Source organism: Motacilla alba, chromosome 2 (genome assembly GCF_015832195.1).
Source record: "Motacilla alba alba isolate MOTALB_02 chromosome 2, Motacilla_alba_V1.0_pri, whole genome shotgun sequence".
Classification (NCBI taxonomy): domain Eukaryota; kingdom Metazoa; phylum Chordata; class Aves; order Passeriformes; family Motacillidae; genus Motacilla; species Motacilla alba.
In genome coordinates this window covers 49,260,527-49,274,305 of record NC_052017.1, presented here as the reverse complement: position 1 = coordinate 49,274,305, position 13,779 = coordinate 49,260,527, and the positions used below count along the sequence as shown (strand labels likewise).

General features: G+C 40.4%; 1 protein-coding gene across 8 annotated transcripts in view; it reads right to left on the bottom strand.

The window, feature by feature from the left end:
• Positions 1-877: 877 nt before the first annotated feature.
• Positions 878-13,779, bottom strand: part of EZH2 (enhancer of zeste 2 polycomb repressive complex 2 subunit) — a 50,100-nt gene continuing 37,198 nt past the window's right edge. For all 8 annotated transcript variants that reach the window (XM_038164530.1, XM_038164483.1, XM_038164502.1 and 5 more), the window contains 11 exons: positions 13,228-13,468; positions 12,649-12,818; positions 12,175-12,269; positions 6,505-6,545; positions 5,203-5,328; positions 4,652-4,830; positions 3,712-3,807; positions 3,017-3,098; positions 2,155-2,235; positions 1,958-2,042; positions 878-1,219 (listed from right to left, as the gene is read on the bottom strand). In XM_038164530.1, the coding sequence (XP_038020458.1) occupies positions 1,159-1,219; positions 1,958-2,042; positions 2,155-2,235; positions 3,017-3,098; positions 3,712-3,807; positions 4,652-4,830; positions 5,203-5,328; positions 6,505-6,545; positions 12,175-12,269; positions 12,649-12,818; positions 13,228-13,468 (1,257 nt within the window). In that variant the 3' untranslated portion in view covers positions 878-1,158. The remainder of the gene's footprint in view (positions 1,220-1,957; positions 2,043-2,154; positions 2,236-3,016; positions 3,099-3,711; positions 3,808-4,651; positions 4,831-5,202; positions 5,329-6,504; positions 6,546-12,174; positions 12,270-12,648; positions 12,819-13,227; positions 13,469-13,779) is intronic.

Sequence of the window (13,779 nt, the reverse complement as noted above, 5' to 3'; positions counted from 1 at the left end):
CTGAGCTGCCTTTCAAAGCCCTTGCCTGGATAAAGCAAGTGCTTTGTGTACTGCGCATCCTTCAGACCATGAGCTGTGCTCTACCTGAGGAGGGAGAAAATCAGGTTTTTACTTTTGGACTGTTCTTTTCCACATGAACTCTTAGTTCTTTCTTGGGCTACCACCAAGGTGGAGGGCATGTGGCAGCTGCCTGCTGTACATGGAGTGTGGAAGCAGAAGAGCTGAACTCAGCCCCAGGCTTGGAGCCCCCTCAGTGCAGCAGGTAACTGCTCACCATGGACAGGATTTCATGGACTACCCTGTGCCTGCCCTCCCACTCCAGCTGGTTTGACCAGAGCATTGTTCTACTTCACAAAAGGCTGCAGCATTCACATCCACTAGCAAGTAAGAAATAAATGTCGTAGCTCTGTACAGACATCTAGCTGCCATCTAAATGTTTCTGGATGAAAACTATGCATTTCTCTTCTGCATCTCAACTTTTTAATATAGGTGTAGTTACCATTGTATTTATCATTCAGTTTGGTCACAGCGAGGGCACCTTGTACCACAGCTTTGTCTTGAAAGTAGTGTTTGTGACAGAAATCACAGCTACTCTGGCAATTGCAGGAGTTTCTGGGCCGCAGCTGTTCTCTCTCTGCAGAGAGAACGTGGATGCAGCTGCATCCAAGGGAGCTGAGAAACTGCAAGACCACATCTGTCTCACTTAGGCACTGCAGCACCCAATCACCTGACTGCCATCTACACTGTTTCCATCTTCACACTGATCTGAAATGTAACCCAGAGTAACAGAAGATGAGTATGGAGCTGCTTTTGCACAGAAGTTATAGGTTAAATTCATGTTGCTTACTCAAGGGGCTGACACAAAATTCCAACTCAATTCCAGTAAAAATGAAGAAGTTCAAGTATCCTTTATTCAAGGTTGAAAAATGTACCACACCACATTATTGCAAAAGTTCATAGGTACAAAACACTTTGCAGCTGGTGAGAAGGCAATAAAAAGTTGGTTTTTTTAAAATTTGTTACTATAAATTACTGTTACAGTACTTTGCAAATACAGAATTTCAAATTGCATCATTTGTATTTTTCTAAAATTGCCCACAGTACTAGAAATTCCTGAAGATAAGGCAGCTGTTTGTTTAAAAGAAGAGGTAGCTGGTGTCAAGGGATTTCCATTTCTCTTTCAATGCCCACATACTTAAGGGCATCAGCTTGGCTATATCTGAAATTAAAAAAAAAAATCACAAAAATCAGTATCATGGAATATTGCAGCTTCCTTGTTCTGACAGAATGGCACCACAGCCTGGAATACTCTTATATTAGATTTCCCATCATCTCCTCACCAGCTGGTGTGTTTCCTCCTTGTGTGAATTTGCAGGTGCATAACACTGTTGACCCACTCAAGAAACTACTTTCAGAGGTGTTTGATAAAGAGGAGAAGAATCACTAAAATTCCATACTTTTTCACCTTGAATCTCACAGTCCTGAAGTTCATTTTCAGTACTAGAAAGCAACTGCACTTCTCCAGGTTGACCTACACAGTATTGCCACTGGATATACTTTTTGCCAAGTGAGATGATTGTAGATTACAGTAAGGACACATTCTTAGCAAGCATTAATCTGTAGTAATTCTGAAATTTCATTCTCTGAAATTCTTGCCTATTTCTGAATGATGGGGGAGTTAACTTGTACTGCTACCTAGGTAACCCAACCAGAGAAAATCTGTCCCCATTTGTCACTACACTTTGCCCTGTAAGAGCTGCTTTCCCAAGTTTGCAGGCTCTTAACCAGTTGCATTGCTCAAATCAGTCTTGCTATGGCACCTGGCTTAAAAGCAGTGTGGGGAGTGCTGCTTCTCAGCTGCTGAAACCTGAGGCTGCAGGGGCCAGGCAGGCACAGGAATTAACTCTGAGCAGCACAGATACTGAAAGTCAATCCCATCTGAAATCCATCTACCCACCTGTAGTCAAAGAAGAGTTCTTCACCAGTCTGAATGGCTCTTTTAGCAAATATTCCTATTCTGTGATCACCATTAACCATCATAACTGTTTTAAAAGAAATTAGCTATGTTAGTACAAATACTGATAAAATGAGTGGTAAAGAAATACCTCATAGTATTTCATACATTGATGAAAAGCAAGTAAATGTGAAACTTACCTTTTGCATAGCAGTTGGGATTTACTGAATGGTTTGCAAATCTAATTTTGTTGCCCTTGCGTGTTGCATCAACCACAAAATCTAGGGGGGCAGAAAAAAACAACAAAACCCACAAATGTTGGATGGGTCACCTACAAACACCTTTTTGAGTTTAATGTCTAGTGCGCTTGGATCTTAGCAGTTGGAGAAGATAACTGCACAGCTTCCTTCATGAAGAGCTGGCCCACCACCCTACAACAGCTGAACCCTGCTGTTCCACACTGTGCTACTGTGCTTTTCCTTTACCTCCTGCCACAGTGGCACCACCTTAGCTTCTCATTGAAGCTTCTCTACCTTTATTCCACAAGGACAAGCTCTGTAAGTATGCTAAGTCAACACTGACATAAAGCAGCAGTTTTTTTTCCTCATTTCAACTATTTTCTACTATTTTATGCTTGACACAGTGCAGTCTGTTTTTCTTTTCAAGTGGCAGCAGTCACATACCACATGTGGCTTTTTTCCCCCAACACAGTTACCATCATAAATTACTGATTATTTCATTCAGTAAAATTACTTCAAACAACACCTTTTACATTCTTTAGTCTACTTAATGTCTGCACATAATTTTCCTCTGTGAAGTTCTATTCCTCTTGTAGAGTTGCTTGTGCAACAGGCTCCATCACTACATCTAGCTGACTAGCATTTAGAGAAAAAAACCCAAAGCCTAACTATCAGCAGGATGAATCCCCACACTGATAGAGAAAGATGTGTGGAAAAAAATTCTCATTGTTACCTGCTGTCTGCAGAAGAACAGGGCTGAACAAAACGCTAAGCATACATACTTTACTTATGCTGCCAAGAGTTGCAACTAATGCATACATACCATTATTCAAGTTAAACAGAAAGCTGCACATGTATTTATCGTACACTTTTCCTCTTCTGTCTGCCTCATCCTGAGAAATAATCTGAAAGAAACACCACTTGTAAAAGAGAGAAGCACTCCTCCGTTGTGTAACCACAGCAGCTTAATGTAAAACCCCCCCGGCCTTTTGAAAGACAGGTGGGAGTTTTTTTATTCTCTGGGATTCGAAATATTCCCAAATGAAGTGTTGTTTTCAGCAAGCATTCTGCACTTACCAAACATCCATGCTTTGCTTGTAGCATAAATAAACTCTTTCAGAGCAGAAGAAAAGCAAGAATTGCTTCTCCTCTCAAAATCAGGGCTGTGTACTGGGTTTTATTGCTACAGAATACAGCTTAGCAAAAGCTCCTACTGACTTTCAGTACTATACTAAATATTTTGCCACCAAATTCCAAGCATGTCTGAACTGAAATTCCATCTAAGATAAAAAGGACATTACAGCCTCTCCTTCTCACAAGAACCTGTGTCAAAATGTTTGTGATTGCGTAGCTCCCAGGGTCTGAGCCTGTGACAGCAGTTACAGCCTGTGACACTGAGTCAGCCACACAGCTCTGTGTGAGCGTGCTACCAGGTTACAGACAATGGCACCCATGGTTGGTCCCTGTCAATGCGTAACTTCACCAATTAAGCTCACATCCAGTGTTCTCCATCCTTACCTCACCACAGTATTCAGAGATGAATTCATTCTTCTGTACAGGATCTTTGATAAAAATTCCCCAGCCTGCCACATCCGAAGGTGCCAATAGTAAGTGCTGTGGAATAGAAAAACCAAGAAGTTTTGATATGCCTGGCTTAGATTTGAGTTCAAGGTTTTTTTCCATTTTGTTGTGTATCACTTAAGTGAAATATATATGTTGGGACTGTATGAGTGCAGACAAATCCAGAGTCTTCTAATGATCAAACACACACTAAAATTACAGCTTGTGGATCAGATGATGTATGTAAAAGAAAAATGACCAAGTATTTGAAAACTACTGAAATTTTAGTTTAACCACACCAAGACACCTTGAAATGAGGGAGTCACATAAAAATTTCTTTACTAAAGACTTCAACCTCAAAAGGTCTGCAGACAGGAGCCCACTACTCATTAGCTCAGTAATCAACTATTTTGTGAGAAGATATTCCAGAGTAGAAATCAACTTTGGCTTATTAATTTATTTGCCAGAACTGAATGGGCTTTCAGGACTTTAGTAGACTGTATACAAGTTAGAATCAACAACTGAAGAAACAAACAGCTTCTAGACTCTAGGATAAACTTCTTTATGCTGATCTGGGGAAAGACTGCTGAGCTCTTTAAAACAGCAGCCTATTTGCAATTAAGAAGCAAAGCCTGAATGGGGAAAAGGAGATATTCTGCTGCTCTGCTGCACAGAAAACACTAATTGGTACATGACAAAACGTAGATAGACTTAACAGCAGCACATGAGCAAGCTAACAAGTGACAACTCCCTTGCTGTTTGGTTTGGTTTGGGTTTTTTTGGTTTCTTTTCCAGTTTGACAGCATGAAGGCAAAGAAATTCCATCCTCTGGCTCGAAAATATAAGAACACCTCAAAACCCAGGCAACAGACATACAGTTGTATAACTCTGGACATACTTTTTTGGATCCTCTCTGAATGCTGCAGTTCTTGCAAGAAACATTTTTGCTGTCCCAGTGGTCAGCTGCTCCACAAGTCAGGCAGAGGTCAGGATCACACTCGCGGACAGCCAGGTAACAGGGGCACTGCTTGGTGTTGCATTGTGCTTTACAACGACACCCAGGAAAACGATTTTGGCCTACAAAGGAACGTGTGGAAAAGAAAAACAGCAAGTATGAATAAACACAGTGTAAAATTAAGACTGTGTAGATTAGAGTGTATCAGAATATTGGTAACACAACCACTGATATCTGCATAGGACATTCAGGAGTACTGCAAATTCTTTCCTTCCCTGATTTTAATAACTCTTCCTCAATTTTAGGTCTGAAGGCTGCTTCTGACTTCATGCAATGGCCAATTACAAGGGCCAAATTAAACTGAACATGCTTGCACTGTTGGACACTGTTTGCTGCTCCTGTAACTGCCTGCAGTACAGACAGGCTGGTAGTACAGAGCTCGATTGTGGGACAGTGAGAGAAGTTTATAGATAACTTTTAAATGTTTTACTTACATTCTGAGCTGCACTGACAAAACTTCTCACAGAAGTTTTGAGCAATTACACATGGGCATGAGCTATCACAAGGCTGACGTGGGTGATCACATGGCTGATAGTTGTAAACGTGATTCGATGACCCATCTGAATAAAAATAGCAACATTTTGTAAAGTTGAAAGTTGCAAACAAACAATATACAGTTCCCCTCACACTAAGACAGAAATTCCTTTTTAGTCAATTAACTAAGAAAGCCCAAACATGAACAAAAACCCTAAACCCACAACAAGTAGGGTTAAAAACCCAAAAGACACAAAATCAGAACTGTAATATTAGTGAGGTGTTTTACACCATTAGCTGCCTTCCTAGTGCACCTCATTCTGCCATTGCTCAGCTGCTTTGAGTATTCAGAGCTGAAAGCTGTTGATGTGGAAAACTGAGAAACAAAACTACAATGGTATAATTTCCTGTCTGAACATGTTTTGGAATAGCACTGATGTTACTCAGCAAAGTAAATTTGCTTAAATACTGAAAGCAATTTTTAATGTGGAACAACAGTCAACTTTCAAACAGGTAACACTGGCAGTGTAATCCCATTATTATTATTATTACTATACCACTGTGCTTTCCCAAGTCAATTTTCTAGTACAGACAATGCTGAAGTCTTCTAGGCAAGAAAGGAACTACCAGGGACAAGTCTAGAGCTTTACCTATACAGCAGTTGGGAGAATTTGGTGCTATATAAATTATATTTGCTATTAATACTCCTGAGCTTGTTTTGGGTTTGCATGAATTTGTAAATTTGTAAAAATGCTCAAGTTAGCAATCAGCAACAAAAACTGAGACAAACAGATCAATTATTTATGTTGCCAGTAGTCCCAACTATTTTCAACAACTTTTCAGAGAACTATTTCTAAATTAAGCTGGCTTACAAAAAAAAAAAAAAAAAAAAAAAAAAAAAAAAGGCACTTTTTAATCTTTTTAATGCAGCTCCTATCCTTAATACCATTTTTACCTGTGCTTCAATGAAGCTATACTGGAAAGACAGTAAACTCAGCCTCCTTTCCTTTTTATGGAATTATAAAGAGCTCTTCCAGCTATTTTAACCAAAGGCTACCTTTTGTCCCTACAATACGTGTAAGTGGGAGTTTACGTTTTTAATTTTCATTCCCCTAAAATCTCTAGCTCCCCACGAAACATACATAATGGCCTAACATTAAAAAATACAAATAACCAGCCCCCTCCCACAAACAACCAAAGCAAAAAAAGCAATAGTAGAATCTTAAAAGTTGAGGACATAAATTGAATGGAAAGATGCTAACCCTTTTTCAGCTGTATCTTTCTGCAATGAGCAGCCCACAACCTGCAAAAACACAAAACAAACAAGAAGGTTGACAGGAACTCCTCCTGCAGTGGGCTGGGAAAGGCAGCTGCATCTTGCACCCACACTTGACTTAAGATGGGAAAGTTTCTGGAGACATGAACAGCTGCTAACTGCACACGAGTCAGAGGGGCTGCAGCAGAACCACCCTGTCCCAGTCTAGGGCTTGACAAGATCAGAGCTCTGCAGGCTGCTCCCCCCGCTCCCCACACCATTCCTCTAGTCCCAGGACTGCACAGAGGAGCAGTCCCCACCCAGCCCAGCCTAGAGATGCCTAAATTCAGATGCCCTTGAAGGAAGCCCTGGCAAGAGCAGGCTGCTGGAGCTGCTCCTGCAGGAAGGAGCAGCAGCGAGGGAAGGATACGAAGTTGCAGATCTGGAGGGTCATGCCTGAACACGGGGGTAGAAATGGGGCAGCTGTTTGCTGCACAGGACCTGGCCCCAGCACCACTCTGGTTGTCACCTACGGATCACAGCCAGGTCCTACCCTTTACCTGGGGAGCTCCAAGTACTTGACAGGAGACAGTGTCTGCCTGGCACAGCCACACTGATGGGACCTCAGTATTCCCTCTGGCTGGACACTTTTCCCCAGTTGTCCTAGCCGGTGGTGCTGCACTGAGCCTTTCCCCTTCTGCTTCAAAGCCTACACTCCTTTCTCTTATGTCCTGACAGTTTTCCTTCTGTATCCCCTTTCTCAGGTAGCTCAACCAAGCACACCCTTTGCCAGAAGTGGTGTTCTTGTTGTGTGGTGGACTTTATTGTTTGCATTTGTTGCTTTGCTGTGGTTTTTTTAAGAGTAACATGCTTTTTGGTTATCATTCACTATACTTGAAAGTTCTTGCAAGTTACATTTACCCCTTTATTTTGTATCCATTAAAGATTGCAAAGCCTTTGGCCAGGGAATGTCAGCCAAGCAAAAACATCTGTCTGGACCTCTAGTACCCAAAAGAAAACCAGACTTTTAATTTCAGTAGCCTTAAAATTAAAGGAGAAATCAGTTGTTTTATTTTTTCCCTTCAATTCTATACATTTTAGTTACAACTTTTATTTTAGTGAACACACATAACAAAAGAAACTAGATTAAGGATTTTCAAAGTTTTTACTTCTTGGACTTCCTTAGTATATCATGTAACAACATGAAGACAATATGGGAGAAGCCTCATTCCCTGGCCAAATAATACATTGCCAGCTGCATCGAGCAACCTCATTTTTTCTGCAGATTTACTGAGCTGCCCAAAACACTCATGAGCACAGGTACTAAAAGATCCCCAGCACAGAACACCTACAAAAGCTATTCTGCCTTTCAGTGAATGCAACACTCCTCAGAAGTTTGCACTCTGAAAAAGTATCTCCCACTATAACTACTTAAATAGGACTTTTTAGCTGCTACTTCTTTCATAAAAGCATAGCAGCTTTTACTTCAACTAAATGGTGTGCAGCACCCTCCAACAGCTTCAGATAAGATTCTCTATCAAATTGCCCTTCTAAAGCCTTACTCTGAGGTTTAACTCAATAACCAATTTTCTTACAAGCACTGAAGGAACCCATACAAGTTAGAAACCCACAAAGGCAGACTTGTCCAAAAAACTAAGGCTGAGAGGAAGGAAGAAGCTCAGAATCCCAGAGTACTGTAATAAATAGATGACATTCCTATTAAGAGTGATTCACTCTAGAAGAAAAGGCTACCAACATATATTTACGAATTATGAGACATTGACTCTACAAGAAGACACTTCCCACATGCCTGAAAGGAGTGCAATTTTGACTTAAATTACTCTCATGCACACCAAACTACTTTCTTTCTTGTCTACCTGGTATTTGGAAAATGTAACATGCCATATTTTTGAACAAGTCTTTCACAGAAATTTGTATGTCACTCCAAGATAATAAGAACCTACTAGCACAGCAAACTCTTAAAAGCATTCTGTGGCCAGACTTTTTAAAATACTCTTTCATTAGGAATTAGCAGCTTTATTTTTTCTCCTAAGGTAACCGCTATCCTAATACTTTAAATGCACACAAATGTGCGTACACATAAAGAAAACATAAATAGTAACAAGTCAAAGCAGAAGGAAAACTACAGGGGGCATTCATAATGGAAAGGCATCCATCTGCTCTGCCCCTCTTCTGGAGACTGGTGTCACAGGAAGGAGAAGGGGGCTGGAGACACACAGTGGCAGCAGGAACCGTGGGCAATGACAAGACAACAGGAAGCAGGCTGCAAACACTGACCAACTCAACAGGAGTTTTGACTGGCACAATCCAATGGCACATTCACTGCCTTGTAACTTCCAAAAACTGCCACAAAACGCTCAGGTTCCCCCAGTTAGTGCACAAAGCTGGAGCCTGAGCAAGCACTGTACTAAAGGCAGAGTCATTTTTGTATCTGCCCTATAGAAATCTGCCATCTCAAACAGAAGCAAAAGGTAAGACCTGGTCCCATGCAGCAGGAAGCAAAGGCAAAGAAAGGACAAAGTTGAGAAAGCACTCACAACTTGAAGCTTCATTACAAAAAGCCAACTGGACACTACGTAGCAAGTTTCCAAGCAAGCCGGTGGATTTGTACATCTGGTTGCTGACATCTGCAGGAGAGCCAGCTTAGAAAACAAGTGTTTCCAGAAGCATCATGACAGCAGCTGTCAAAGATATTGTTCTTCTTTCCTAACAACCTACTAGACTTGTAAACTTTGCCAGTGGTTTTGGGCAGCAGCAGTGTCAGCCAACCTGGCACTAAAATCACTCTTTGGAAGAAGCTGCTCCAGCATTTCTGGCTTTGCACAGGGATCCTCTGCTATCAGAAAGAGCACTAAACATTCAAAACACATGCCAATTGTATAAATATGTAGTTGAGTCTTTGCAGTGTTTGATTTTCTGGCATCACTCAAAGACTCCAGTCTCCCAGATCATCTTATCCACAGCCTCCCCACCACTCCAAGACTGAGCCTTCCAACCAGGTAGCACCTCCCATCTTCCACCAGGTGCACCTCAGCTGCACCTTTTGCCTGATAACAGTGAGACTTTAAATCCCTACAAAAAGGCATCCTGAACTCTTGGCAGAACTGCATAAGCTATTCAAACACATGCAGTGAACAGCAGTCCAGCAGAAGGAGGATGAAAATGAGAAAGTGGGGGAAAAAAATAAAATATTTTCAAATAAAATTACTAAGTGGCCTCTGAATAGGGGATAAGGGAGAAGGAGAAAACCAAAATAATAAAGAAGCAGCTTAACATGGCCTTAAAATCAGTTCCAAAATAGATGAAGGAGTGCTGATTAGTTAAAGCAAATTCAACTCAGCTCCCAGCAATGGAAGAAAAATATACACATAAAGGAATGAACAGTACTGAAGTACACTCTCCCTCCAGCATACACAATGCTTTTCAGAATTCTTTCTTCATTCAGGTTTTTTACTGGCTTCTATGCAAAGTACTCACTTCTCATCAAGGCAGAGTTTTCTCAAAATAACAAGTTAATCTGTCACACAGGCCTGACTCTGACACTTACTGGTTCTCCAAAAAGCAACTATATTAGAAGTCTTCTTCTCCCCCTGATCAGCCTTATTACAGCTATCTTTACAAAAACCACCCAGGAAGGAGGGAGACAAGACATTTCATTATCCAAGAGGGGTGCAGTCTTGCTAGCTAGTGGCTCAGTATGCCCATAGGGCACCCAGATGATATGGGAAATAGGCAAAGTCTTACAATAAAAGACATTATCTGTTCTCAAATTGGTTACAAGAGGCCAGCAAAAGCAGCTTTTTGCTGCTGCTTTTCTCTCTGGTGATGTTGCTTTAGCTCAAAGCCACATGCACACATGGAAAACCTGTAGACAGGTAAAAGCTCAGCAATCGAAAAGGGCAAAAGGAAAGCAAAGGAAAGGCCTTCCTGGCTCTAGGACTGGATTTACTCTAAGAGTAAATAAACTCAACTAAAAGAAAGGTAAGAAACAGTGGAAGATTTCCAGATGGTTGTCCCAACTGCTGGTTGTGGGAGATCTTCAGAGTGCTCAAGTTACAGCAGGATGTAGGCAGGCTAAACTGCTTTCCTTTTTAAAAAGGCTACTGCCATAGAAGAATGGAGACAGCTTGATTGCCACATATTCTGGGACATTATATTTGTGAAATTATCTCCTTCCTTCAATGAGAGTTTAAAGAATTAAAGGGCATTTCAAAACTAAAGTGCTATTGAAGTTTTTTTATTGGTAACTAATAAGAAAGCAAATAAAGTCAAGAAACACCATGCAATGGAGTGTGCTTTCATTTACTTGGGGAAAAAAAAAACTCCAAAACTCAAAAAAGTCTGAGAATTCCTCCAAAACAATGTCAGCCTGGTAATCATACAATCCATTTCAGGCTGCAAAAATATGTTAGAGCCTTTTAGCTGCTCTTTTAAATAGATGTAGTGGCACCATTTTTACAGCAATTTATGTGAATCTGACAGCAAGCTAATTCTCAGCTACATATTCCAAACTTGCACCATGGCTAATAACCTAAATTTAAACAGCCAAGCCCACCAAATGCCCAAACATTTGAAAACTGTGCCAAGAGCATTAAAATCAATAGCTTCTGCTGAGAACAAAATCTTTTCCAGATGCTCACTCAGTCTTTTCCCAGCTCATGCTGCCTGCCTCTATGCTACCAAGCAGAAATATTCTACTCCACGTCAACAGGATCTTTGAGCCAGTTCAGGAATTTCACTAGGCCTGGAAATAATAAGTAGACAAGCTAAGACAGAAGCAAGAAGAATTGATGGGAGAAGAACTGGAAGGACAAACTTAAGGGAAAATAAAGGAAGTTAAAGGGAGAAATAGGAAATTATATGGGAAAAAGTGTATTTATTGCTTGCTAAAGAAATGTTTTTGCTAATTTTCAGTCAGCTTTTAATCTCCTATGTTCTTATCTCTCTGAATAAAAATAATCAAGGCAGAGCTGCATTCTCCAAACCTCAGAATTCTCAAAGAAAAATGCATTTCACTGACAGAGTAGCCACCAAGTTTTGCAATTTCAACAGAAATTGTGTCAAATAATTGTCTGTTCTTCATTGCAGCTTCACTTCAAAAAACAACTTGTTAACCCGGTTCTTTAGTTGGTGTTCTAGGTGCTAATGAAACTGGGGTGCTACCAAGGAATAGTCTCTCCTAAAGACATAAAAGGCTACTAGCTTGCTATCTGAAGCTTGCTCAAATGCACCTCATCATTAAAAAAACCATAAGTTTTAATTTTAAAATACCATATAATCATTACTCAATCCTATTGAAACACTCCTGAATTTAATGTTTATCACTGTAAAAAATAAATATACCTCACTATCTTGAATGTTGCAACAAGGTGCATAGGTGATTTCTAATCTAAACAGAGTTTTGACTACTTGCATCAATACACCTACAAGAACCTGGCTGATAAAGAGCTCAAAAAGAAAGAGAAGAGGAAGGTTATAGTCGCCAATGCAGTAAGATTTTGTCTGAAACTAAAACACCATTTTGTTTTATTGCTGCAACTTTTGGTTTTGGAAGCAAAAGAAGAGTTGCACAACTTTTCCTCCAAAACACTTTCTGTTCTGATCCCCTGTATCTCCAAGTTATTGTTATGCTAAGGGTATTTAGTAACAGATTTACCTGTGTTTCCTTTTCTTCTTTCTGGGAGGAGTATCAACATCTTCAGCAGGGACTGGTGCAATAATACTAGATTCCTTTACTCTAAACTCATACACCTAACAAGAGATACCATAACACATCCACGATAAATCTCTCACTAGTACAAAGTTGCTCATATTCTAAGTTAGTATGATTTCCTCCAACCAACAACTTACAGATTATATCCAGTCACAGTCTCTTTTCAATACATTTAAAGTTGATTATTTTTGTCATTTAAGAACTGATACTCTAATTTAAACCTCCTGTAAATTTAATTTTAAAACAGTTTTAAAACTAACTTCTATGTATTTGTAGTATGAATTCTGGACTATAGCATTCTTGGGAAAACCAAAATAATTAATTACTTTTCCCTTTTAGTAATTAATACTAGTATTTGTATACTTTAGCTTTAAAAGTAAATCACTATGACCCTTAGCAAGTAGCTTCCCTTCTTACCTGTCTGCACGTTTTGGTCCCAATCAGTCTGGCAATTGCACAGAAATTGTCATAGTAGGTGCCAATAAGAACTCTAAACATTGAAGCTTCTGCACCACTCCACTCCACGTTCTCTGGAGGCTCAATATTTGGCTTCATCTTTATTGGTGTTTGACACCTAGAATTTGCTTCTGTAATAAATAATTGAGAGTAAGGCTACGTATCAAAATTTACTTTCCCCTTCACATTATGATTAACTGCGGTTTAAAAATATGCCAGGTTTTTTGTTGTTTCCTAAGCACCAGAAAAAACAAACACTTTTCACATGCCTCTTACAGAAGCTAACAGCAGCTACTCAAATTAATGGCCTACCTGTAAATTGAGACAATGCAGACATTCTCTTACAGTTTGATTAAACTCATATTATTCTTTCTTTTCACTCTATTCCACACATTCCAAACACACATTTTCTAGGATTGCACGGCTTGACTTGTTTTGGCTTTGTTGTTTTTGTTGCATTGGTTTTTTTTGTAGTTTTGGTTTTGTTCATCCTCTCGAGCACCGCGAATCACTGAATGAAGCAGCACTGACCAGCCTTACCAGAGGAACTGGATGTTTCATCTTTCTTTTCTTCTTCCTCTTTATCGTTGTTCTCCCCGCCGGTTTCGGTGCCGGCCTCTCGATCGCTGTCCGTGTCCTTGGACTCCAGGACGTTTATGGTGGGCGTGCTGGGCCTGCTGGTGTTGTTGGGCAGCCGGCCCCTCCGGCGGCCGCCGGGGCGCTTCGGCGGGGTCTTGATGCGCTCCGCGGTCAGGGCAGCCGCAAACTCCTTTGCGCCTTCCTGAACACAGAACATCGCGGTTTACAGCAAGTAACGAGAGAAGCGGTTCTGCTTGTGGGACAACACCTTTTACTTGCACCCGGAGGAACTTCCCACTGTTCTTGTTTTTGTTCCCACAAAATAACCACGTGCACCAAAGTTCCAGTTAAAGGCACGCCAACCATGAACACAAGTACTTTTGATGCTACCATGAAAAAAATCTACGCTTACAAAGTACTCATGTCAGTATTTCAATTCACCTTTTACTTTGGCTGCCAAGAGAAAAATAATTCAGTAGTAAATTTCTATTTTCCCAGATGATAGAAATAAAT